Here is a 23,897-nt window from a genome sequence, read left to right as displayed (position 1 = left end):
AGACAAAGAGACACACATTGAGAGAGATAGAGAGAGGAGTGAAGGAGGGAGAGAGGGAGGCAGAGACAGAGATAGAGACACACAAACATAGATACACACAATCAAGACAGAGAAAGAGACACACCACACAACCAATTACAAGTGGGAGAGGGGGAGGAGAGAGACAGAGAGAAAGAGACAGAGAGACAGACAGAGAGACAGAGAGAGAGACAGACAGAGAGAGAGACAGAGAGAGAGAGAGAAAAAGAGAGAGAGAGAGAGAGAACTGAAAGAAAAAAATGATGGGTTGTACAGGACTCTTTCTACCAAACTCCTCCTCTCCTCCTTCCCCTTCTCCCTCCCCTCCTCCTCCCCAGATGACTGTGGATGATTTGTCAGAAACCAGGGCTAGGGAATCATCTCAAACTTTCTTCTAGTTTTACATTTAGTGATCCCATGACCTGAAGGTCATAGGGCTCACTCATTTCTCACAAAATTTCTGAATGATGAGAAACACAAAATGACAGGCTCTGTCTTTCATTAGGACATGATAGTCAAAGGAAAACTGGGCTATTTTTTCCATTAAAGAAAATTCTGGGTCTAAAGGACTCAGCACTCATATAGAGAATCTCTAGGTGAGTCAACCTGATAGACAGTGATTCTGCAGGAGAAATTCAATGCAACACTTAACTCTACTAGTGTTTGTCGGATACCTGTGGTGTATAGGGGGACCAGAGTGGGCAAGGCAAGACAAGACCAAGGCCAAAGAAATAGAAGCTACTACATCCCTGCCCCCTTTGGAGAATGGAGAGATGGAAAAAAACACATACCCAAAAGGCTTATGGACACTTAGAAATAAAAAAATGCCCATGTGTACTCTCCTAAGTATCTTTCCTTACATTTAAAAATAGATATTTACTAACAGCTCAGGGTTAGGAGTTGGTGGCCATTGGTTGCAATGGTCCAGTGTTGGCAGAGGAGTTCTGTCTCTTTTTAGCTCATGTGTCTCCCTGAGTTAGGGGCAGAGTGTTCCTCCTTGAGGGACCCAACTCAAAATCCTTAAGGTCAAGGACTGTTTTGTTTTATCTTGGCATCCCCTAGAACAATGCCCAGCATATAAGGAGATGCTTAACAAAACATTGTTGAACTGAACTGGGCACAAGATGGTGCAGGATGATTCACTAACAAAAATAATGACAGCTTTCATTTCCATGACTATTGTTGTTTGATCATTTCTTCACCCCATTTAGGGTTTTCTTGGCAAAGATACTAGAGTGGTTTGCCATTTCCTTCTCTAGCTCATTTGACAAATGAGGAAACTGAGGCCCACAAGGTGAAGTGACTTGACTAAGGTCACCCAGCTAGGAAATATCTGAAGCTGGATTTGAACTCATGAGGAGGATGAGACTTGCTGAAATGCAGTTGGAAGATGCTTCAATGGTTGCAAGTAGAACATGCCCCAAAGTGGTCCACAGAGTTTAGCTTTGGTTCAAAAGCAGGGGCTGGTACAGTGCCCTGCCTGCTCTAGTCCTTCATTATCTAAGAAGACCAAATGACCAAATGACATCGCTATGTCTGAGACAAATGACAGTGTGTTGAACAGTCCAATGGTAGCTTGGAATGCTCTATCACAGGGTGGGTACAAATGGAGTGACTCCTAAGTGAACCTAAGAAGGTCCCTGACACATTCATTCGATAACAGCAAATACAGATTCTTACAAATTATTGACTAAAGTGGAATCTTTCTGCTTTCCCATGTAGGACACTGCCCCCCCCCCAGGTTATACCTGCCCCCAATAGAGAATCATAGATTCTGCTAAGGTGGAGAACCTCCTATTGTCCCTACCAGAAGAGAACTAGGGCCTTTAAACCCAGGCCAAGCCCACATCTGCCTTGTGATTTTGACTCAGAAGTGACCAACAGGGAGAAGGGATGTAAGGGTAGCCCAGGACATGCTGGACCAGAGACAATGTCATCTTGCTAGACCATCCTGGATAGCACTGTGTATTAGGCAAAAAAGGACGTTAACACGCTTACCTGGGCAAGAACTTGGCTTGAACGCTGCATGAAGAATGGGCTTGGATGTAGCTAGTCTCTGGGACGAGCTCCATGTGTTTTTGCAATTCTTTGCACACTTCAAATTTCAGACGCAAGGCGGCTTTGGAACTGAAAAGAAATCCACTTTGAATGTTTATTCTTGGGCTTGGGACTTGAATTAGTTATTCCACCATTCTAAATAGTAATGGGGGGTGGGATATCTTCTCTTCTTGGGGAGGGAAAAGTGTGTTTGACTCTAGGGATGTGATGGTAAAGAGAGAGAGAGAGAGAGAGAGAGAGAGAGAGAGAGAGAGAGAGAGAGACAGAGAGACAGAGAGACAGAGACAGAGAGACAGAGAGACAGAGACAGACAGAGAGAGAGACAGAGACAGAGACAGAGAGAGACAGAGACAGAGAGAGGAGAGACAGAGAGAAAAACAGAGAGACAGACACAGAGACACAGAGAAAGAGACAGAGATAGAGACAGACACAGATACAGAGGCAGAGAGAGAGAGAGAGAGACAGAGACAGAGACAGAGAGACAGAGAGATAGAGACAGAGACAGAGAGACAGAGACAGAGAGAGGAGAGACAGAGAGAAAAACAGAGAGACAGACACAGAGACACAGAGAAAGAGACAGAGATAGAGACAGACACAGATACAGACAGAGGCAGAGAGAGAGAGAGAGACAGAGAGAGAGAGAGAGAGAGAGAGAGAGAGAGAGAGAGAGAGAGAGAGAGAGAGAGATGGGAGAAGTCGACCAAGTCAGAAAGGGGGCTCTATGGGGTGAGAGCTCCCCCTATAGGAATCCTTATATGCAGGGCTACAAATAACTAGGGAGATTTAAATTCATGTTAGGGATTAATAATAATTATTCATTTGAAGTTTCAAAGTACATTTCTGTTTTTTAATAAAATGCGTTTTCTGTAATTTGAGTATTTTTATGTGGAGAGCTGGTCTCAGGATATTCTGATGGAGAAGGGGTTTCCTCTAGGGTGGAATTGATATCTGAATTAAGACTATAAGTTTTCTCTAGAAATATACATGTGTCCTTCCTGTGATAAGGGTCCCCCAAAGTTGCTTACACTTTGAAGTATTTCAGTATTTCAGGAAATCAATTTAGAACATTAGTGATCAAGCAGTTAATAAATGAACTGACTTTACATGATCAGCACCTATTATTTAGCTATTAAAAGGTCACCCTTCAAAATCCAGTTTCCTTAAATTTTGCCCTCACCATAGTGCTCTTGAAATAAAATCACGAGACAAAAACAAAAATAGAGCAAAACAGCCCCAATCAGTATAATTTTTCTGGGAAGAACAAAGCCCCTAGTTTGGCATTATCAGATCTCAAATTATATTATAGAACAGTAATTATCCTAATGATCTGGTATTGGATAAAAAAAATAGAAGTTTTTCAGTAGAATAGATTGGGTAAGCAAGGTTTCATGAGGAAATGCAGAGCAGCAGGCTTTGATAAAGATCATAAGAACATAAAAATACTTTGGGAAATAAACTTTTTCTTCATTTACAACTACTACAAACACCTTATAGCAATCAGGAGGGAAATAGTTCTTGAAAAGTAGCTGCTATACATAATAAATTTCAAAAGGATGAAAGAGAATGTCACAATATTAAAAATTCAAAACAAATTAAAGAAGAATTAATAAACTGCTGTGAAGAATTAATAAACTATAGTATGTAAGACAAAACCCGACAACTTTTATTTTGGAGAAATAAAAGGCATGTGTACAAATAAAATAAATGTAACTAGAATATAAAGATATGGGATGAGAAAATAATCTTGATGTCCCAAATCCTTAGGAAATTGATACAAATCTTAAAGAACAATTTCCCTGTAGATTAATGGTCAAAGATTTCAGACAAATTATTCATTAGAGTAATCAACAGCCATCTCAAAATTGCAAAATATATCTGAGATAGTAATTTTATCATCAAACTGGCAAAGATAGTAAAAAATAGAAAAATTAAACTTTGCTACTTATATAACCTAATGTAGAAAACATACACAGATTAATTCATAATCATTGTAACTACGAACTGGTCCAATTATTTTGGCAGATAATTTGGAATTACACAAAAAAATGCTATAAAATATTTCTATCCTTTGATCCCTTGATCCCATACTTGAGATTATAACTCCTAAGGATGTAATTGATAACAAGAGAAAAATCTCTATCTATGAAAATATGCCTAGCAGCAATATTTATAATAACAACAGAATTGGAGAACAGCAGCATTGGAGAATAGTTATACAAATAGTACATATGGATATACTGAAATATTTTTGCACTAAAAAGATTAAGAAAAGAAATTCAAGGAAATATGAGAAAACTTATGAAGTGATATAAAATGAATAAAAGCGCAAAATTAAAAGAACTATGCAAATGAAGAAAATTCTAAAAAACAACAGAAGTCAGATAAAGCACAATGTATTATTTTTTAAATCATATATGGAAAACCACTAAAGTATTAGGTTATGTGTTGTTGGTCAATTGTTTGCAGTCGTGTCTGATTCATTATGACCCTTTTCGAGATTTTTTTTCCTCATTCTGAGAAAAACAGGGTTAAATGACTTGCCCAGGGTCACATATCTAATAAGGGTCTGATGTCAAAGTTGAATTCTTGACTCCAAGCTTGCACTCTATCCACTGTGCCACTAGGTTATATGTACTAATTTGTAATCACTCTTTTATGTTATTTAAATATTTTCAGGGATTTTATATTTTAGGAAAAGTTATTTGTAGGGACACTAGAATATTGTTTAGAAAAAAATGTAGCATAGTAGAAAGAACTCTGGATCTGAAATGAGAGCACCTGGATTCAAATTCTACCTGTGCCTCTTACCGTTTATGTGACCTTTGGCAAGTCACTACCTGTTTCTGGACTTCAGTTTCCTTATTTATAAAGTAAAGAGATGATCTCTAAATTTGTTTCCAGTTCTAACAAAATGATTTGTAAAATTGAATTTTAAAATGGGAAACCTCCTGGAAAACACATTGGGTATAAGACTTTGGAAATAATATGTAATTGCACCTGTCCTGGAGTCAGAAGGACCTGAGTTCAAATGCCATCTCAGACACTTAATGATTATCTAGCTATGTGACCTTGGGCAAGTCATTTAACCCTATTGCCTTGTAAAAAAATATATGATTAAATCATGTTGACCTGTTGACCTCTGTTTGGTTGGTTGCTGAGCCTTGTGACCAAAATGCACCAGGGTCTTTATGGATTTCATTTTCTCTCTGGGGGCTCTGCATGCTTCACTTAGATATCCCTATGTACTATCATCTAATAATGATCTAGGACTGATTTGATAATCATAGAGCAATTTCTTCCACCCCTTGACAAACCCATAAAAGGGAACTAATAATTCATCCCTGCTTAAGTCACTGAAATTTTCTAATACATTTACTGTGAACATACAGCTACTAATACTTTCCACATCTATAAGGGTTCTGACCTGGTGTATTGAACTGGATTTTTTGATTACAAATAATTACTTTTGAACTCTACCATTCAGATGTATCATCCATGTCCCTTCCTTTTTTCCCCTTTCTTTTTAATGGAAATTGAAGTGGAAATATCATTGCTACATGGAAATGTGGCATATGAAATCATCATGTCCTTCAGTTATTAATTAGAGGATGCTTTTATGTTTATTTTTACTTTAAATCAAATTCAACTTGGCTTCCCAAAGAAAATGATGGTGTAGATTTAGCTATAATGTGAATTAATTAGCTATCCTGTTTGGGGGGGAATGGCAAAAATGCCAATTTCTTAGTTTATTTCCTGATTTAATGAGGAGAAAAACAAATCCCCTGCCAAGCAATGAAAGCCAGAATCACAGAAACTTGAGTTGAAAAGCATCTCCCAAGTCACAGAACCAGCAGGTTAAGCTTCTTAAGGGTAGACACGTTCATTTTCTTCTTTGAATTACAGCACTGTGACTGGCCCATTGAAAGTTCTTAATACTTGCTCAATTTGATTTGACTAGTGATTCTATAACATTCTATCTTTGATCACTCACTGTCAGTAAACATTTATTCAACGCTAGACACTATGTTAAGTTCTAGGGATTCCCAAAGAAACAAGACAGTCCCTTCCCTCAAAGAGTGACTGAGGTGGGGAACCTCTTGTCGTTGAGAAAGCCTGTTCTGTTTGGTTTTGCTTCTAATTGCTATTAGGTTTTTTTTCTGATATTGAAATGAAATTCATTCTCTCTCCCATCCATTATTGCTCTCTAAGACCAGGGGTAATAGGTTTAATTCTTCTTCTAGGACGTCACAGCACTTACTGTATCTCTCCACTTCTCCATTCTGCACACTATTAAACTTCTCCAAAGTTAAATGCCCTTTGTTATGGCAACTAGTGCTCAAATAGCACAATTTCAGGGTCATTGTCTCACTCCTCAAGATTCAATCTGGCTGGGGCAGCTAGGTGGTGCAGTGGATAGAGCACTGGCCCTGGAGTCAGGAGGACCTGAGTTCAAATGTGACCTCAGGCACTTAATAATTACCTAGCTGTGTGACCTTGGGCAAGTCACTTAACCCCATTGCCTTGCAACAAAAGAAAACAAAAAAAAGATTCAATCTGGCTCAGGTTGCCATCTTGAAACAGTCAAGTTTTTCTGACTTTTGAGCATCCAATCACATTTCACTAGGTCACAGAAGGTGGCTGTTTTTCTTAGGGATGGGAAAACACTCAACAAATTGTTGAGTAGATAGTGGATTAGCATGTTCACAGGAAAAGGATTGGAGAAAAGAAAGCCACCATATCAACACCTTGGGTCCCCAAGTCTGGCTTCTGAGCCAGCATCTTCCTTTCCTTAGATGGACATACAGGTGCATCAGAATGGCCCATTCTTAACCATCAATCATTGTACTCTGGGCTCTGAGATCTGGTTTCTTTTTTTAGACAACGTGGTTAAATGACTAGGGTATGTCACATAAATGACAAAGAAATTCTGTTTTGAGTAAAGTAACTCTAAAGGATCTTAGATCTGGAGCTGGAAGGGACTCCAGAAATCATCTAGGCCTACTCCTCTATTTGTCAGACAAGAAAACTGAGGCTAAGGAATGTGAAATGGCTTGTCAAGGGTCATACAGGTAGGATCAATCATCTCTGCCTTTCTATATACATACATTATATCATCTACCTACCTATCTATCTATCTATCTATCTATCTATCTATCTATCTATCTATCTGTCTGTCTATCTATCTAGAGAATTATGAGGACACTTGCTGTGTAACCCTGGGCAAGTCACTTAACTATGTTGGACTCAGTTTCTTCATCTGTAAAAATGAGATAAAGATGAAAATGGTATCCCCCTCCCCAAACTCTGCCAAGAAAAACCAAATGGGTCATGAAGAGTCAGACATGACTAAACAATCAAAAATACAGATGTGTTTTGTTCTAGTTTTTTGGGTCTGGGAGTAGCTGAGAACCTTCCTGCCCTAGAAAGAAAGCATGCCAACATTGATCAACAAATATTTGTTAAGCACCTATTCTATGCAGAGCACTGTAGAAAAGTGAAAAATAGCTTCTCCCCCCCAAAAAAAGTGAAAAATGGCTCCCCCTCTCCCCTTCTCTGTTCCCCTGCGAGGGAGGAAGGCTGCTGGAGGCTGTATCCAGAGAGATGGAAGCCGTGTAATTATCGATATGAACTCATATTTTCCTCTGGAACAAAAATAAATACTGTGGCTGCGAAAAACGCTCTGAGAATGCCAACTCAAATCCAATTTTAGTTCTCTGGCATTACCTTTCAGAGAAGACGGGATGTGGATGTACAAGACTTGAAAGGAACCTTGACTTTTTCTTTCAGGTTTTTTCAGATGATGCCTGTCTTGCCCCATCTTTCTCCAGGGTAGTGTGGTGGCATTTTACAAACATATCTTCTAGGCTACTTAACTTCACAATATATTGTAATGTATTTTTTTCCCTCCATTAGTAAAAAACCCAAGCAAACCTCCTTAACATAGGAATAACAAAGCTCCTTAACATAGGAAAAATGCACTCACCAAAAAGCCAGTGATGGTGGTTTTGAAACTGGGGAGGGGGGCAGGAATCTATTAATTTTCAAAGTATGACAACATAATCAAGCTGATTTTTTAAAAACAAAGACTCTTGAATGTTCCCATTTCAATCATGGAGTCTGCTTTCACCTGTGGAATTTTCAGACTTAGGAGAAATGCAAAAGAAATGTCCCTTTTCATTGTGTGACCATTATGTGACAATTAATTTCCTCATCTATAAAATGAGATTATTTGTTGTTTGGTTCAGTTGTATCTTACTCTTTGTGATCTTATTTGGGGTTTTCTTGAGGAAATTGGGAGCAACAGAGCTGACTTTCTCAGGGTCACACCTAGTAAATGTTAGAGTCTGAATCTGAATTCAGGAAGATGAGTCTTACTGACTCCAGGTTCACACCACCTAGCAGGACTGTAAAAATGGGGATAGGAATTGTTTTTGTTCAGTTATTTTCATGTCTGTCTCTTCACTCTTTGGGATCCCCCCCCTTTTTTTTGCAAAACTACTGGAATAGTTTGCCATTTCCTTTTCCAGCTCAGGCAAAAAGGGCTAAGTGACTTGCTCAGGATCACAGAGATGGTAAGTGTCTGAGATTTGATTTGAATTCACTTCTTACTGACTCTAAGTCTGGGGTTCTGACTTTGCCACTTAGCTGACTCATTGGAATCATTAAGGAAGGCGTGTGCTTAATAATTCTTAAAATACTATATCCTTATTTAAACTATTGTTGAAATTTTTTTCCTCCATTAATTTGGCCACAGTTTGGTTGAATGGGAGCTGTTTTCAGAACTAGTTCTAAGTCATACAAAAATAGAAATCATGCTTCTTTATAGTCAGTCACACCACTTATTATACCAAAATACTAGTTCATGTCAATCAGCTCCCAGATCTGGGAAAACGTGGGGCTGCTGCCAGCCAATAGTTAGATGTACACCAAAGTTTTCTGCCATTGAGGAAATTCAAAAGGATGCCGGCCATGGAGTCTGAAGCTAATGAGGAGACAGGAAACTCAGAAATGTTTCTTGTAATAGTCTTTTAGGAAGATGTATCCAACTGGATAGAATAACAACATCCTTGGCATGGATAACCAAAATATGAACTACCCCTTACTTGGGAGCAGCTGGGTGGTGCTTGGAGTTAGACTCATCTTAGTGAGTTCAAATCTGACCACAGATAGTAGCTATGGTGAGTCACTTAACCTTGTTTGCTTCAGTTTATTCATCTATAAAATGAACTGGAGAAGAAAAAAACTCTCCATGGACAGTCTGACAAGACTGAAAAAACAATTCAACAACAAAGCTACTTAGTAGGGATACCTCACATTTGTATTTATGTCTCGTGTCTGGCATATGGTAGTCATATTGATTTGACTGATGGATTGGAAAGCTCTGATTTATATCTTCCTCCTTCTCCTAAAGTTAAATGATACATTTAAAAAAGGAAATGTGATAGGTTTTGTTCCCATATTATTTATGTTTTCCAATGTTGTCTTTCCTTCCTTCCTTCCCTACCAGTCTATTCCTTATAACAAAGAACAAAAAAGAGGGAAAAATAGATCAACAAAATTAATCATTTTGAAAAATTCTGACATTATATGCAGTGATCCACACCTCTCATCACACACCTCTGCAAAGATTCTGGGACCATGTTTTTTCACATTTCTTTTTTGGAGAGAACAATGATCATTGTTTAGTCATTTTCCAGTCATGTCCAACTCTTTTTGACCCCTTGTGGAATTTTCTTGGCAAAGGTACTGGAGTGGTTTGCCCTTTTCCTTCTCCAGCTCATTTTCAGATGACAAAATGAGGTAGAGTTAAATGACTTGCCTAGGGTCTCACAGTTATTAAGAGTCTGAGGCTGGATTTTTAAGCTCATGAAGATGAATCTTCTGGATTCCAGGTCATTCTATTCACTTTATCACCTAGCTGCCCTACACAGTAGGTACTTGATAAACATTTCTTGGTTATTGACTTATTCCACATCACAAGGCAGAGACCACAAAAACCTACTTATGATATAAGCAATGGATTTAGCCATATGGATCATGTCTCAATTCATTTGACTTGACTACCTTCCTTCCTTCCAATCCTAGGCATGTGATGGAATTATGGGAGTATATTTCATTTCATCCTGGGGGGGGCTCACCTGGTTTTAATGATGACAGCCTCTTGATATAATCGATCATACATACAGACCTTCAGGTCTACATTTGGATTTGGAACCCAGACAGGCACAGTAAGACCAAGTCCAATGGCTGTGAAACATAACTAGGTTCAAAAACACAAAATCAGCAAAAGGTATATTGAGTCAATCATCAGTAATTTTTATTAACTCTATTTATTAATCATCATGAAATGAGAAACAATTCAATGGACCTTTCTCCCAAACTCTTTAGAATTCCTCCTCAGTCCACCATTTCCGCCAATAATCTAACAACACTGGAGTGAGCCTTGGAATAGAACTGGCCTGAAGGGCGAACACAGGTGAGTATCTCAAAATGTCCCGGACACCTCTATAACCAGGCAGGCCCCAGGACTTCACCAAAGCTTGCCTTGACCATCAGGCAGGAGCAGAAACTAACAACCTGAGCTCTCTCTGCCTCCAGGTATATTCCCAGCCTCATCTTCATATCCCACCAGTCTGCTTTCCACTTCCTGCTTAGAGATTGATCATCAAATCAATATTACTATTGTTGCTTTTAAAAAAGTATAACCGAACTTTTGCCTTATACTACACTACAACACTGACTGCCTAGGCAAAAGCTCCTTTCTCTGTACACCATTTCTCTCCCTCTAGTCATATTTAACCTGTCTGACCCAATGTTCTATCTTACTGTGCCCTACCCTTCTTGGTGTTCTCTGGAATATTGTTCTATTATTAACAACAGCTCTTCATATTAAAACCATATCTTTCCACCAGAAATCACTTTGTAGTTATATTGTATATGATTTACTATATAAATGATCAAGGAATTTTTTCTTTGTATTCTCAGTGCCTAGGGTGAGTCTGGAGCATGGCAGATTCTTAATGACTTCTCATTGAACTGAATTAGTCAAAGATAGTTGAAGAATGATGGATGAGCATTTATTAGGCACATACTATGAGCCAGGTTATTACATTACAGTACAATACAGAAAGAGGCAAAAGACAGTTTGGGGCAGGCAGACCCACCAGCAATTACTGTAATAATTCAGGTGCGATGTGATAAGGGTCTGTACCAGAAGGGCAGAGGGTTTAGAGGGAAATAGATTGAGTTGAGTTTTGATTACACATGGTCTATTAGATGTGTATTCAAGATGTCCAAAAGACAGTTGGAGATGTGAGACTAGAAGTCAGCAGAGAGATTAGATTTGAGAAACACCAGTAGAGAGGTGATGATTAAATTCATGGTATATCCCCAAGTGAAATAATTCAGAGGGAGAAGGTAAGAGTGCCCAGGACAGAGCCTTGTGGGACACCTACAGTTAGTGGGGAAAAAATCCAACAAGGAAGATTGAGAAGGAGCAAGTGAATAGATAGTAGAACAAGAAGAGAGTCATGTGATTTCTCAAAATCATGTCATTTTTCAGGCGTGTCTGACTCTCCATGACCCTATTTGGGGTTTTCTTGGCAAAGCTATTGGAGTGGTTGACTGTTTCCTTCTCTAGATCATTTTACAGATGAGGGAACTAAGGCAAATAGGGTTCAGTGACTTGCTCAGGAAGAGCATGTAAGAGCTAATAAAAACTTGACATTTGAAAAATGTTCAAAGGAGACAAATTTAGTCTTTGGGAGCTTCTCAGTTTTAAAGATCAGATGGAACAAGAGCAAAGAAAACTTCTGCCCTTGATCCACAACAGTTCCTTTGGTAAGACTGCACAATAGAGAGGGCAGTGTTATATAGTTCTGGAGCTGTTAGGTCATGGATCGATGAAGGCTTTTGTTGTTAGTGACTTTGTGAACAAAAGACACACATATGGGGCTAAATTAATTAACTGATCAATCAGTAAGCATTTATTGAACATCTGGTATATGCCAGTCATGATGCTAGCTGTTGGAGATACAAAGACATAGAATGCAATAACCTCTGCCCTTGAGAAACTTCCATTCTCTCTGGAGACAAAACAAACATATTTACATATGTTTAGAATAAATATAAAATAATAAAACACAAGGTAATTGGGGAGAGAGCGAGGGCACCAGCTATTTTTGGGTTGTGTGCTGGTGGATCAGAAAAGTTTTCCCCAAATGATAAAGGAGGCAAGGGATTCTTTAAGGTTAGAGGAGAGGGCACAGCATTCTTGGCATGGGGGCATAGCTAAAGCAAAGCTACAGAGTTGGGAGATGGAATGTCATTTGTAAATGACTATTAGATTATAGATTACTGGACCTGTAGAATACAGGGAGAGGAGTGATGTGTAATGAGCTGGAAAGATAGACTGGGATGATGTTATAAAGGGTTTTAAAAAATAAGCAGAGTACTCTGTGAGTTCATATTTTATTCCTGAGGAAAAAGAGGCATTGGGTTTTTTGAGTAGTGAGTGACCTGGTCAGATTTGCGCATAAGGAAAATCACTTTAGCAGCAATGTGGAAGGTGAAGGAGAGTCTTGAGATGGGGAGGCCAAATAGGAGACTTTTGCAATGGTCCAATCAAGAGATCATGAAGGCTTGAAGAAAAATAGCAAAAATAGTGGAGAGAAGGCGTTGCATATGAGAAATGTTGTACAGATAGAAATTTGGTAACTGATTATACACACGGGATGAGGGAGATTAAGGGATCTAGGAAAAATGATGAGAGCATGAACTTGGAAAGCAAGTAGAATGGTAGGTCCCTCAATGGAAATCAGGAAGTTTGAAAGAAGGGTGAATTTTTTTGGGGGGGGAGATAATGATTTGTTTTGAACATGTTGATTCTTCAGTTTGAGATGTCTATTAAGGAAGTTGGTGATACAAGACCAAAGATCAGAAGAGAAACTGGGAAAAGAGGGGTCTATCTCTGGATAATTAAGACCCCAGAAGCTTATAAGGGCACAAACAGAAAGCATCTAGAGAAGAGGAGAGGGTTGAGGACAGAAAGATGGGCAACCTCATAGTTTAGAGACAAGCCTGGAGAATGAAGCCAGCAGAAGAGACTGAGAAGGCGTAGACAGACAGAGTAAAGGGGGAAACAGAAAATTATATACTTGGATATACAGAATGAGCTTTTAAAATATTGGTATGTATTTGAAAAAAATTACCAACAACTTATAAATGGGTGATAAAGTATTTGTTTTTAAATATGCTATGATTCATGGATATTTGTTCCAAATGGAAATTCTGAAGAAGGTAGCCATGACCCTGATGAAAGAGATCTAGTGGCTCATTGCTCTCTTTAAAAAAAAAAGTCCTTTACTGTCTTTCATTTTCCTCTAGGAAACTTCCAGTGGCAGGAAAACATCATTTCTCGAGTTTCCCCCGGCTACTTGGCCCTGTTATCTCTATGAGCACTCTGTGACTCAGTTCCTTGACATTTATTTTACTCTGTCCCAACTTCCACCACTCCCTCCTTTGTTCCCTCTCCTCGCTCCCTGTCCCCAACATCCTAGACTAAGAGTCGTCCATTCTGCAGGAAAGAATCCCTTGTGTCTGGGGAAAAAAAAAAACCCAAGCAAAAAGAACTGGGATACATACAGGTCTGCAATCAAGGTTCTTAAATGTGAGTTGGAATTTGGTTTCTGAAGATCCTGGGATTGTTGGGCTGAAGATTATGGGAATTTTGATGGAGCTGAAGGGTCCAATTTCATTGGTTGTCATCTGCCCAGAAAGAGAAGTTTAGGTGGAGTTAGCCAATGTTGGGAGAAGGGGGTTGCCTTTCCCTGGATTCTCAGTGCCTATCACAGAGCCTGAAGTATGTTGTCGTTGATCAGTTGTATCTCACTTTTTGTGATCCCATTTGGGGTGGTCTTGGCAAGGATCCTGGAGTGGTTTGCCAATTCCTTCTCCAGTTCATTTGACAGATGAGGAAACTGAGGCAAATGGGCTAAATGACTTGTCTAGAATCACACAGTAAGTGTCTGAGGCTGGATTTGAATCAGATTCGAACTCAGGAAGATGAGCTTTCCTTAAGTATATAAAAGAAATACAGTACATAGGATTACAAAAAATAGAAAAAGGAAGAGAACGCATATGTATTAAGTGTCCAATATGTGTCAGATACTTTACAAATATTATCCCATTTGATCCTCATGGCAAACCTGGGAGGTAGATGCTGTTATTATTTATAATTGAGAAAACAGAAGCAGAGAGAAGTTAAGTGACTTGCCCAGGATCATACAGTTAATAAGAGTCTGAGGCTGGATTTGAACTCAAGTTTTTCTGAAATCAATGTAATAAGGATCTCAACAAGCTGCATATGATTCCTACATTATGCAAACCGTATGATTTCTTTGAAGTTCTCAAGGTCAAAGATGACCATATGTGTACTATATGGATGTCTTTGGGCTATTGAAAAGAAAGAGGATCCCCCCCCAATACTCTGGTGACCAGGATTATTTCAGTACCCAAGGAGTTGTGGTAGAATCAGACTCATTGGGGTGGCTAGGTGGCATAGTGGATAAAGCACTGCCCTTGGAGTCAAGAGTACCTGGGTTCAAATCCAGTCTTAGACACTTAATAATGACTTAGCTGTGTGGCCTTGGGCAAGTCACTTAACCCCATTTGCCTTGCAAAAACCTAAAAAAAATCAGACTCATTTTGGGAAAATAAGGAATCCTATGTTTTTCTTCTTTAAAACTTGATCAGAGTTGATGGAGCAAGTAGATGGCCCAATAAATAGATCCTGGGCCTAGAGTCAGAATGACTTGAGTTCAAATCCAATCTCAGATATTTAGTAGCTGTGTGACCATGAACAAGTCACTTAATCCTGTTTACCTCACTTTCCTCATCTGTAAAGTGAGATGGACAAGGAAAGGGCAAACCATTCCAGGCAAACTTTGCCAAGAAAACCCCAAATGGAGTCACAAAAAGTCGGACACAATGAAAACAACTGAACTACAGCAATAATAAAGTTGTTAGCAATAAAGTGGTGTTGCATAAACAGTTTGGGGTTAACAAAGGAGGTGTTGTCACTTCAGGCACTGCTTTGAATCTGAATGTATGCAGGACAATATTAACTAGGTTGGGGTCCACAGTTTGGGGTGTTTTTTACCTCTCCCAATCTGATTTCTGCTTGGTCTTCAGTAGAGCTAATTTCTACATTTTCCTCTATTTTATCTTCGACTGTTTTGATGGTATGTTCTTGGTTTGATTCTGGAAATAGAAACAGAAGGATTGAGAGATCCCAGAAGGCAGAGACCCCAACCTTTCCCCTCATCCACCAATAATGCAACCCAGCACAAGGTTGGGCACCCAGGTATAGATGTGTTTAAGGTAGACTGGTTACATTGGTGGTAAATTTTTAAAAGTTTTCTTAATGAATAGAAAGGGAAAATCTGGTTGATGATTCTGAAGATGACTCCACCTCTTCTTTTTAACAGAGAAGTTTCATCTGCTTGGCTTATTGTTAAAGAAGAAAAGATTGAAGGCAATTGCTCCCAAAGGTCCATGAATGTCCTTGCTGTTTTTCATATAAATATGGGACAAAAGCAATGGGTGCTACTGGACTTTGAGATGGAGCAGGATAAAGACTAAAAGAATGAAAACATTGGTGGTCACATCAGAGGAGGAATAATGGGGAAATTCTGTCTTGGCTCCCATTGTAACACTTTGTTTTAATACTAATTACTGCAAGGAAGCTGTGAGTCTCACTAAGTGTGCTTTTTTTAAAAAAAATCCACTTAAAACTAAATAACTGACCCCCCAAATTTAAGCTTGTCTCTCAATTAAAATTAGATTCAGGAATGTAGGCACAATCAATGTTGGAGGAGATGTGGGAAAACTGGGACACCAATGCATTGTTGGTGGAGTTGTGATCTGATCTAGTCTTTCTAGAGGGCATTTTGAAATTATGCCCAAGGAAAATAAAACTGTGTATACCTTTTGGTCCAGCAATACCACTACTGGGTCTGTATCCTGAAGAGATCATGAAAAAAAGGTAAAAATCCTACATGTACAAAAATATCCATGGCAGCTCTTTTTGTTATGGTCAAGAATTGGAAACTAAGGAAATGTCCATCAATTGGGGAATGGTCAAACAAATAGTAGTATACGTATATGATGGAACACTATTGTTCTATAAGAAATCATGAAGGATGGGATTTCAGAAAAGCCTGGAAAGACTTGCATGAATTGATGTGGAGTGAAATGAGCAGAAACAGAAGAGCATTAAACATATTAATAACACATGGAGTGGGGGTGTTTGTGATCATCTATGATGGACTTGCTCATTTCAGCATTACAATAATCAAAGACTTATGGAAAATACCATCCTTAATCAGGGAAGGAACTATGGAGTTTAAATGACAACCAAAACTTACTATCTTCAATTTTTTTAAGTTGTCTTAGGCATTATGTCATTTTCTCTAATTTTTCTTTCTTCCATTTGAATTTGATTCTTCTCTTATAACATGATCTATATGAATCTGTTTAGTATGTAGAGCTTATATTAGATTACTTTTGTTTTTTGATTTTTGTTTTTTTTTTTTGTTTTTGCAAGGCAAACAGGGTTAAGTGGCTTGCCCAAGGCCACACAGCTAGGTAATTATTAAGTGTCTGAGACCGGATTTGAACCCAGGTACTCCTGACTCCAGGGCCGGTGCTTTATACACTATGCCACCTGGCCGCCCTGATAGATTGCTTTTTGACAGAGGGAGTGGGGAGGAAAAGTAGGGAGGGAGAAAAATGTAAAACTCAAAACTTTGCAAAAATGATTGGTAAAAACTACAATTGCATGTAGTTAGAAAAAAACAAATTAATATTTGGTAGAAAAAATGTATAAAGGAATGTAGGTACTAGTTTGGAAGTTTTTCTTCAACAATACATCTTTGTCTCTTGGGTCCATGTGAAAATCAGAATTCTAGGGGTACAGCCAAGAGGGAGGAGTAGTAGGGAACACTACAGCAAGTTCCCCTCTCTACCTTTTACCTGCCAAACTTCTCCAAACAGACCTAGAAATGTACCAGATGAAATTCAGATGAGCAAGTGCAAGAAAAAAAGGAATAGTGAGTCATTTTTTACATTTTTCCAGCTCAGGTTGGCACAGGGAGACAGAATTAAGACTGTGGATTTTGGGGAAGGAATTCAGGGAGAGGAGGTCCCAGACCCATCCTGGTCTCCCCAGGACATATATTAGATTCTAAGATGTGAATATGCCAACTGCCAACTTTGTGGTCCAATATCAAGTTTTGGGTAAATATCCAGGGGAGGCATTAGGCAATGGCAGGAGGCTTTGTGCAATATACTGAGCAGCGGAGGGATGTCTCAGGTCCCCATGAGCAGAGCAAAGGTCCAGATCCTACCACAGACTGAAGCCTGTAGAAAAATAACCAGTTCAGGGATCATAGACTTAGGGGAAGCATGCAGTTCTGTCATTTCAAATGAACAGAGCTTCTTTGCTATTTGATTGGGACAGAGTCTAGTAGCATTCTGCTGCTACTCAAACCCAGATCAGGACCTTGTAGAGAGGTAGGGAGTCAGCAATCAGATTTTGCTCTGGACCATAACCCCTTTGGGAGCACTGAAAGTTTGCAGTTCCCCATTCTGGGCTGTCTATGAGATTCTGAAATAGCTCTCAGTACCCCAAGAAACAAACAGCAGGACTAGCTCAGATTTTCCCTCCAGAAGTTCACGGTGTCCAGCCCTAAGATCAAGCCTAAAGTCGGGACATAAACTGGAAGAATGAGAAAAAATTAAAAAAAAAAAGCCATCACAAAAAGTTATTGTGGTGAAAAGGAGGCTTTCTTCAGAAGGCTAGAAGAAGAGGATGACTTCCAAACATCCAAAAACAAAACCTCAAAGAAAAATTCAGCTTGGGCATGAATTCAATTAGAATTTTTGGAAGAGATGAAACAAGAGTTTAACAAAGTTTTTTTATAGATAAAATGAGAACATTTGAGAAAAATAGGTAAAGAAGTGAGAGGTAAGAGCTATAGAAAATACTGGAAAGGAAATTAACAGTTTAGCATGTGGTGCAAAACCTTGTCCAAGCAACAAACTCCCTGAAGATTAGATTGTACCAAAATGAAACTAATGGTAATAAATTTTTAAAGAATCAAAATATTGGATAAAAAGAAGAAACTATAAGGCATCTCATAGCAAAAATCTGGAATAAAAAAGAATTGAGGAGAAATATCTAAACTCAATGATCAAAATTATGAGACTAGAAGTAATATTTCAAGAAATTATAAAAGATCTCTAAGGAGGCACAAAAATATTTGTAGTTCTTTCTGAGGTAACAAAGATTGGGAATCAGAGGAGGTGGCTATTGTTTAGGGAATGGCTGAACAAGTTATGGTATATAAATTCGATGGAGTATTATTTGTACTATAAGAAATGATGACCAAGGTGGTTTCAATAGAAAGACTCATATGAACAGATGCAGAATGAAGAAACAGAGCTAGCAGGACCTTTTTTTATACAATGAAAACAGTATGGAAAAGATAATTTTGAAAAAACTTAGAATTATATCATGACCATCCATGATTTCAAAGGACCCATGACAGTCACCTCTTGATAGAAAAATGAAGGGTTCAGAATATAAATTGAGGCCCATACTTTTTTGGATATGGTCAATAAGGAAATTTATTTTATTGGTCTATATATGAATATAACAGGAGCTTTCCCCCCCTTTCATTCTGATTGCTGTTCCCCAACCACTGTACAAGGTCCTGATTTAGGGCTGGGTCTGAGCAGCAGGAGATTAGTACTAGACTCTGTCCCAATCAGATAGCATTCTTTCAATTTGCAGATTCAAAAAAATATAATTTTAAAATAATATTACATGACTCCTTAAAATATTTAGCAATACCTGTGACTTGGTTGGGACCCTCTCTGTCTTACATTTAATCCAATCCCATTTCAACCATGTTCTGTGAGAGGCTAAGTCAAGGTAAGATGAGAAATCGCGTGTTCCAGGATGGGATCATGGGATAGAAAACTTGGTAGCTCTGTAGACTTTGACACTGTCAGAAAATGGTTGTTTAACTTCTTTGTGTTATGTTCCCTTTGATGATCTTGGGAATTCTCTGAGCATCTTCTCAGAATGTTTTAAATGAATAAAATAAAACACATAAGATTATAAAGGAAACTGATTGTATAGCAAATCCAAAAAGTCTAAATGGAATTTAATAAGCTATTTGTTATTTATATATTATTATTTTAAAGATTATTATTTAAACTATTAATGGTTAGAATTCCACTAAGACTTTTGAGATACTCTCTATTGAAATATACTTGTCAAAATATTAAAAAAACCAAATTCATGGATCCTAGGTTAAGACTCTCTGATCCGGGATCTCCTGAACGCATGACTTAGTAGCAATACTTACTCCATCTAAACCGAAGATCTTACCTTCAGTGAGGCTGTCTAAGTTTTTAGGGTTCATGCCTGGAATGATATTTACAGAGGGAGGACAATAGATCTCCTCGCCCTGGGCATCCAGAAGGTTGGTGGCGATTTTCTCCTCCATAATTCTATCATCTAATGAATAAACAGTGCTCTAAATGGCAAATTGATAAAAAAAAAAAAAGACAAAACCTTCACTTAATTTTCAAATATATAATTATACGCTCAACTGAATGTAACCACTTTGTGAATAGTGATTCTTTTCCTTCTTTGTGTTTGTTATCAGCAGTATCTAGCATAGCACATGTCATGGCAGGAACTTAATAAATGTTTGGTGATTGACTATTAGAATATTCTCCTATTTTAGGGACCCATATTTAGTCTGCAGGTCCATTAACTGTAGGACATCCAAACCAAGGCACAGGCCTTGTTGGTTCAAAGTGCTTCTTACATTGACTCCACCAATGGAATGGTAACACATGGTAGGGGCTGACTTTACCTGCCTTTATATCTCCAGTACTTACCACATGCTTCTGAATGGGATAAAGTCTGATATTTCTTCAGGAAAATATTATAGATTAGAATAAACTGAGCTTTAGGTTATGTCTCTTCTGCCCCTCCTTCCCTGACAAGCAACTTCTGGGATGTTAGTGAATATTATCATGACCAGAATATAAAAAAGCAAACTGATCTGGCTCCCTATAACTGAATCCAGACGTCCATACATTCCTCAGGACTGGAGGAGATACATGCTTCTCTCTTTGGATTATATGCTTTTCTTTAAATTAGCTTACGTGCTTAGATTGTGAAGACCACATTCTTAACTAATGAGGATGGGTCATGGGGGGGGGGGACATGTTAGGAACCATATATATTGTTCTTGTTCAAGTCTCTCATTATCTTACTCTCCCATCTATATGGCTGAGTTGAGGTCAGCTTCTTGAGAACTGAATTAAGACTCTTTCTCTTCATACCTTGAGAAATCTCTGAAATTTATTTAAGGGTGTTACACACCTCCTACAAAGTAAATGCTTAATAATACACGTTTGTTGGCTGACCAACTAACTAATGAAGTAATTTACTATTTAGATGCCTATGAAGCAGACATCATACATTATTTAGTGACAATTACTTCATATGAACGATTTGTGCCCCACCTGTAATAGAGTCTTCTGAGTTCCTATTGGTCTGATCAGTCACAGTCTGACATAATGTGCTCCAACATAGTCATGTCATTTTGTTCTTCTTTGAGAATGAAGGGCAACAACCAAATTCCCTTCATGCATATTGATATTGACTCCAGAAATTCTAAGGGGTTCTTCAAACTCTTCAAAGCTGTACTAGTTTATTTTTTTAATTTTAATTTTTTTAGGTTTTTGCGAGGCAATGGGATTAAGTGGCTTGCCCAAGGCCACACAGCTAGGTAATTATTAAGTGTTTGGGGCCTGATTTGAACTCAGGTACTCCTAACTCCAGGGCTGGTGCTCTATCCACTGTACCACCTAGCCTCCTCACTTTTTAACATTTGGTTCTTTTTGGTTTTTTTTTTTTTTTGGCAAGGTATTGGGGTTAAATGACATGCCCAAGGTCTATGTGCTAGTATCTAGTGTTTGAATCAGAATTTGAACTCAGCCTCCTGACTCCAAGGTCAGTACTCTATATACTATGCCCCCTAGCTGCCTCTTTTAACATTTTCTTGAAAAAAAAATTGAGTTCTGAATTCTTTCCCCCACCCTCCTGCCTTTCCCTACCTGTTGAGAAGGCAAAGAAATGTGATATCAATTACCCAGGTAAAATTGTGCAAAATATTTTTACATTGTAGCCATGTTGCAAAAAAAAGGCAAGGAAAATAAAGTTAAAAATCTTCAATCTGTACTCAGACTTCATCTGTTTACTCTTTGGAGGCGGATATTTTTCATCATAAGTCCTTCCAAATTGTATTGGATCATTTCATTGATCAGACTATAGCCAAGTCACTTACATTTGATTATTGTACAAAAATTCCTGTTACTGTGGATAATGTTCTCTTGGTTCTCCTCACTTTGATTTGATCAGTTAATGTAAGTCTTCCTCTATGTCTTTAGAAACCATCCTTCTTATTATTTCTTATAACATAATAGGATTCCATCACAGTCATATACTAATGTTCAGTCATTCATCAAGTGATGGATATCTCCTTAATTTGCAATTCCTTACCATGACAAAAAGAACTGCAATATATATATATTTATGTATGACATTTTCCATTTTCTTTGATCTCTTTGGGATACAGATCTAGTTATAATATTGCTGGCTCAAACCCTTTGGGCATAGTTCCACATTACTCTACAGAATGATTAGATCAGTTTATAATTCTACCAACAGTACATTGTTGACAATTTTTCATGTCTTTCTCATCATTTGTCATTTTCTTTTCTCTAGTCAATATGTCATTTTTATTATATTGATTTGATTTATTGATATTTCAATTAATGTGCCTCCAAGTATTTATATTGTCTGCAATTATTTTAATTGGGACATCTTTTTTCCCTTCTTGCTGAACTTTGTGGGTAATATGTAGAAATATTAATTATTTGTAGTTGTTTATTTTATATTCCTAAACTTTGCTAAAATTGTTTCAAATAGTTTTTTAGTTGATTCTCTAAGCATACTATCATATTATCAACAGAGTAAGTTTTGTTTTCTTGTCTGTTCTAATTTCTTAAAACTCTTTTTCTTGCCTTATTGCTATAGCTAGCATTTCTAGCACAATACTGAATAACAATGGTGATACTAAACATCCTTGCTTCACCCCAATCTTATTGGGAAGGCTTCTAGCTTATCTCCATTACAAATAATGCTTGCTAATGGTTTTAGTTACTACCTATCATTTAAAGGAAAACCCCATTTATTCCTATGCTTTATAGTGTTTTTAATAGTAATGAATGTTGTATTTTGTAAAAAAAAATTTCTGCATCTTTTTTTATTGATTGATTGATAGTCAACTATGCTGATAGTTTTCCTAATAGTTAATCTGCCTTGCATTGCTGGTATAAATCCCACCTGGTCATGATGTATCACTTTGTGATATATTATTGTAAACTCCTTGCTGGTATTTTATTTTCATTTTTCATTAATAGTCATTAGATTGGTCTGTAGTTCTTTCTCTGTTTTTGCTCTTTCTAGTTTAGGTGATTAGCACAATATTTGTATCGTAAGAGGAATTTGGTAGAACTCCTTTGCCTATTTTCTCAAATAATCTATATGGTCCTGGAATTGATCTTTAAATGCTTGATAAAAATCAATTGTGAATCCATCTGGGCTTGAGGATTTTTTCTTAGGCAGCTCACTGATGGGTTGTGTAATTTCTTTTCTAAGAAAAGGGTTTTTTTTTAAAGCATTCTATTGCTTTTTGCTAATTGCAATTAAGAACAAAATAGCTCTTAATTTAATTTCATCTTCATTATGGTGCATTCACCCTTTTTCAGTTCTGATACTAGTAATTTGATCTTTCTTCTACTAATTTTCTTTCTTCTAATTTTGTTTCATAAAATCACATTCTAGTTTTATTAGTTTAACTTTTTTTACTTTCAATTTTATTATCTCTCCTTTGATTTTTTCAAGATTTACATTTTGGTGTTTAATTGGTGATTTTTAATTTGTTTTTTTTTTATTTGTGAGTTCAGTTCATCAATCTGCTCTCTCTGTTTTATTGATATAAGCATTTGGAGCTAACTTTTCTAAGTATTGCATTGGCTGCATCCCATAAATTTTATTATGTTGTTTCATTGTTGTCATTCTCTTTTGTGAAATTATTTTTTCTGTAATTTGTTCTTTGACTTACTCATTCTTTTATTTAATGTTATTTTACTTTTTTTAAATATCATGCAAAATTTTCAACATTCATCTTTTTGTAAGCTTTTGAATCACATTTTCTACCTCCCCCCCTTGCCTCTTCATGACAGCGAGTAATCTGATATAGATTACACATGTACCATCTTATTTAACATATTTCCATATTAGTCATGCTGTGAAAAAAGAATCAAAACTAAAGGGGAAAAAACATAAAACAAGTTTTAAAAAGTGAAAATAGTATGCTTTAGTCTGCTTTCAGGCTCCATAATTTTTCCTCTTATTTTTAATGTTTAATCTATATTTTATAACCCTTTATGGAATTCAATTTTATTGTATTATGCATGAATGCATCTAATATTTCTTCTTTTCTTCATTTTTGTGGGTTTTTAATGCCTACATGATCAGTTTTTGTGAAAGTTCTATGTTCAGCTGAGAAAAAAAGTGTATTCCTTTCAATTTTCATTTTCAATTTTCTCCAGTGGTCTATCATATCTAACTTTTCTAAAATTTTATTCATCTATTTAATGTCTTATTT

At 37.4% G+C, this 23,897-nt stretch overlaps 1 protein-coding gene across 1 annotated transcript in view; it reads right to left on the bottom strand.

Moving 5' to 3' along the window:
- CFAP74 (cilia and flagella associated protein 74) overlaps positions 1–23,897 on the bottom strand; it is a 131,027-nt gene that overhangs the window by 39,623 nt on the left and 67,507 nt on the right. The window contains exons 18-22 of the mRNA XM_074218707.1: positions 19,535–19,682; positions 15,236–15,336; positions 13,720–13,842; positions 10,215–10,336; positions 2,017–2,145 (exon numbers count right to left, since the gene is read on the bottom strand). Of these exons, the coding sequence (XP_074074808.1) occupies positions 2,017–2,145; positions 10,215–10,336; positions 13,720–13,842; positions 15,236–15,336; positions 19,535–19,682 (623 nt within the window). The remainder of the gene's footprint in view (positions 1–2,016; positions 2,146–10,214; positions 10,337–13,719; positions 13,843–15,235; positions 15,337–19,534; positions 19,683–23,897) is intronic.

Source organism: Macrotis lagotis, chromosome 1, assembly GCF_037893015.1.
Source record: "Macrotis lagotis isolate mMagLag1 chromosome 1, bilby.v1.9.chrom.fasta, whole genome shotgun sequence".
NCBI classification, from domain to species: domain Eukaryota; kingdom Metazoa; phylum Chordata; class Mammalia; order Peramelemorphia; family Peramelidae; genus Macrotis; species Macrotis lagotis.
This window is presented reverse-complemented; position numbering and strand designations above follow the sequence as displayed.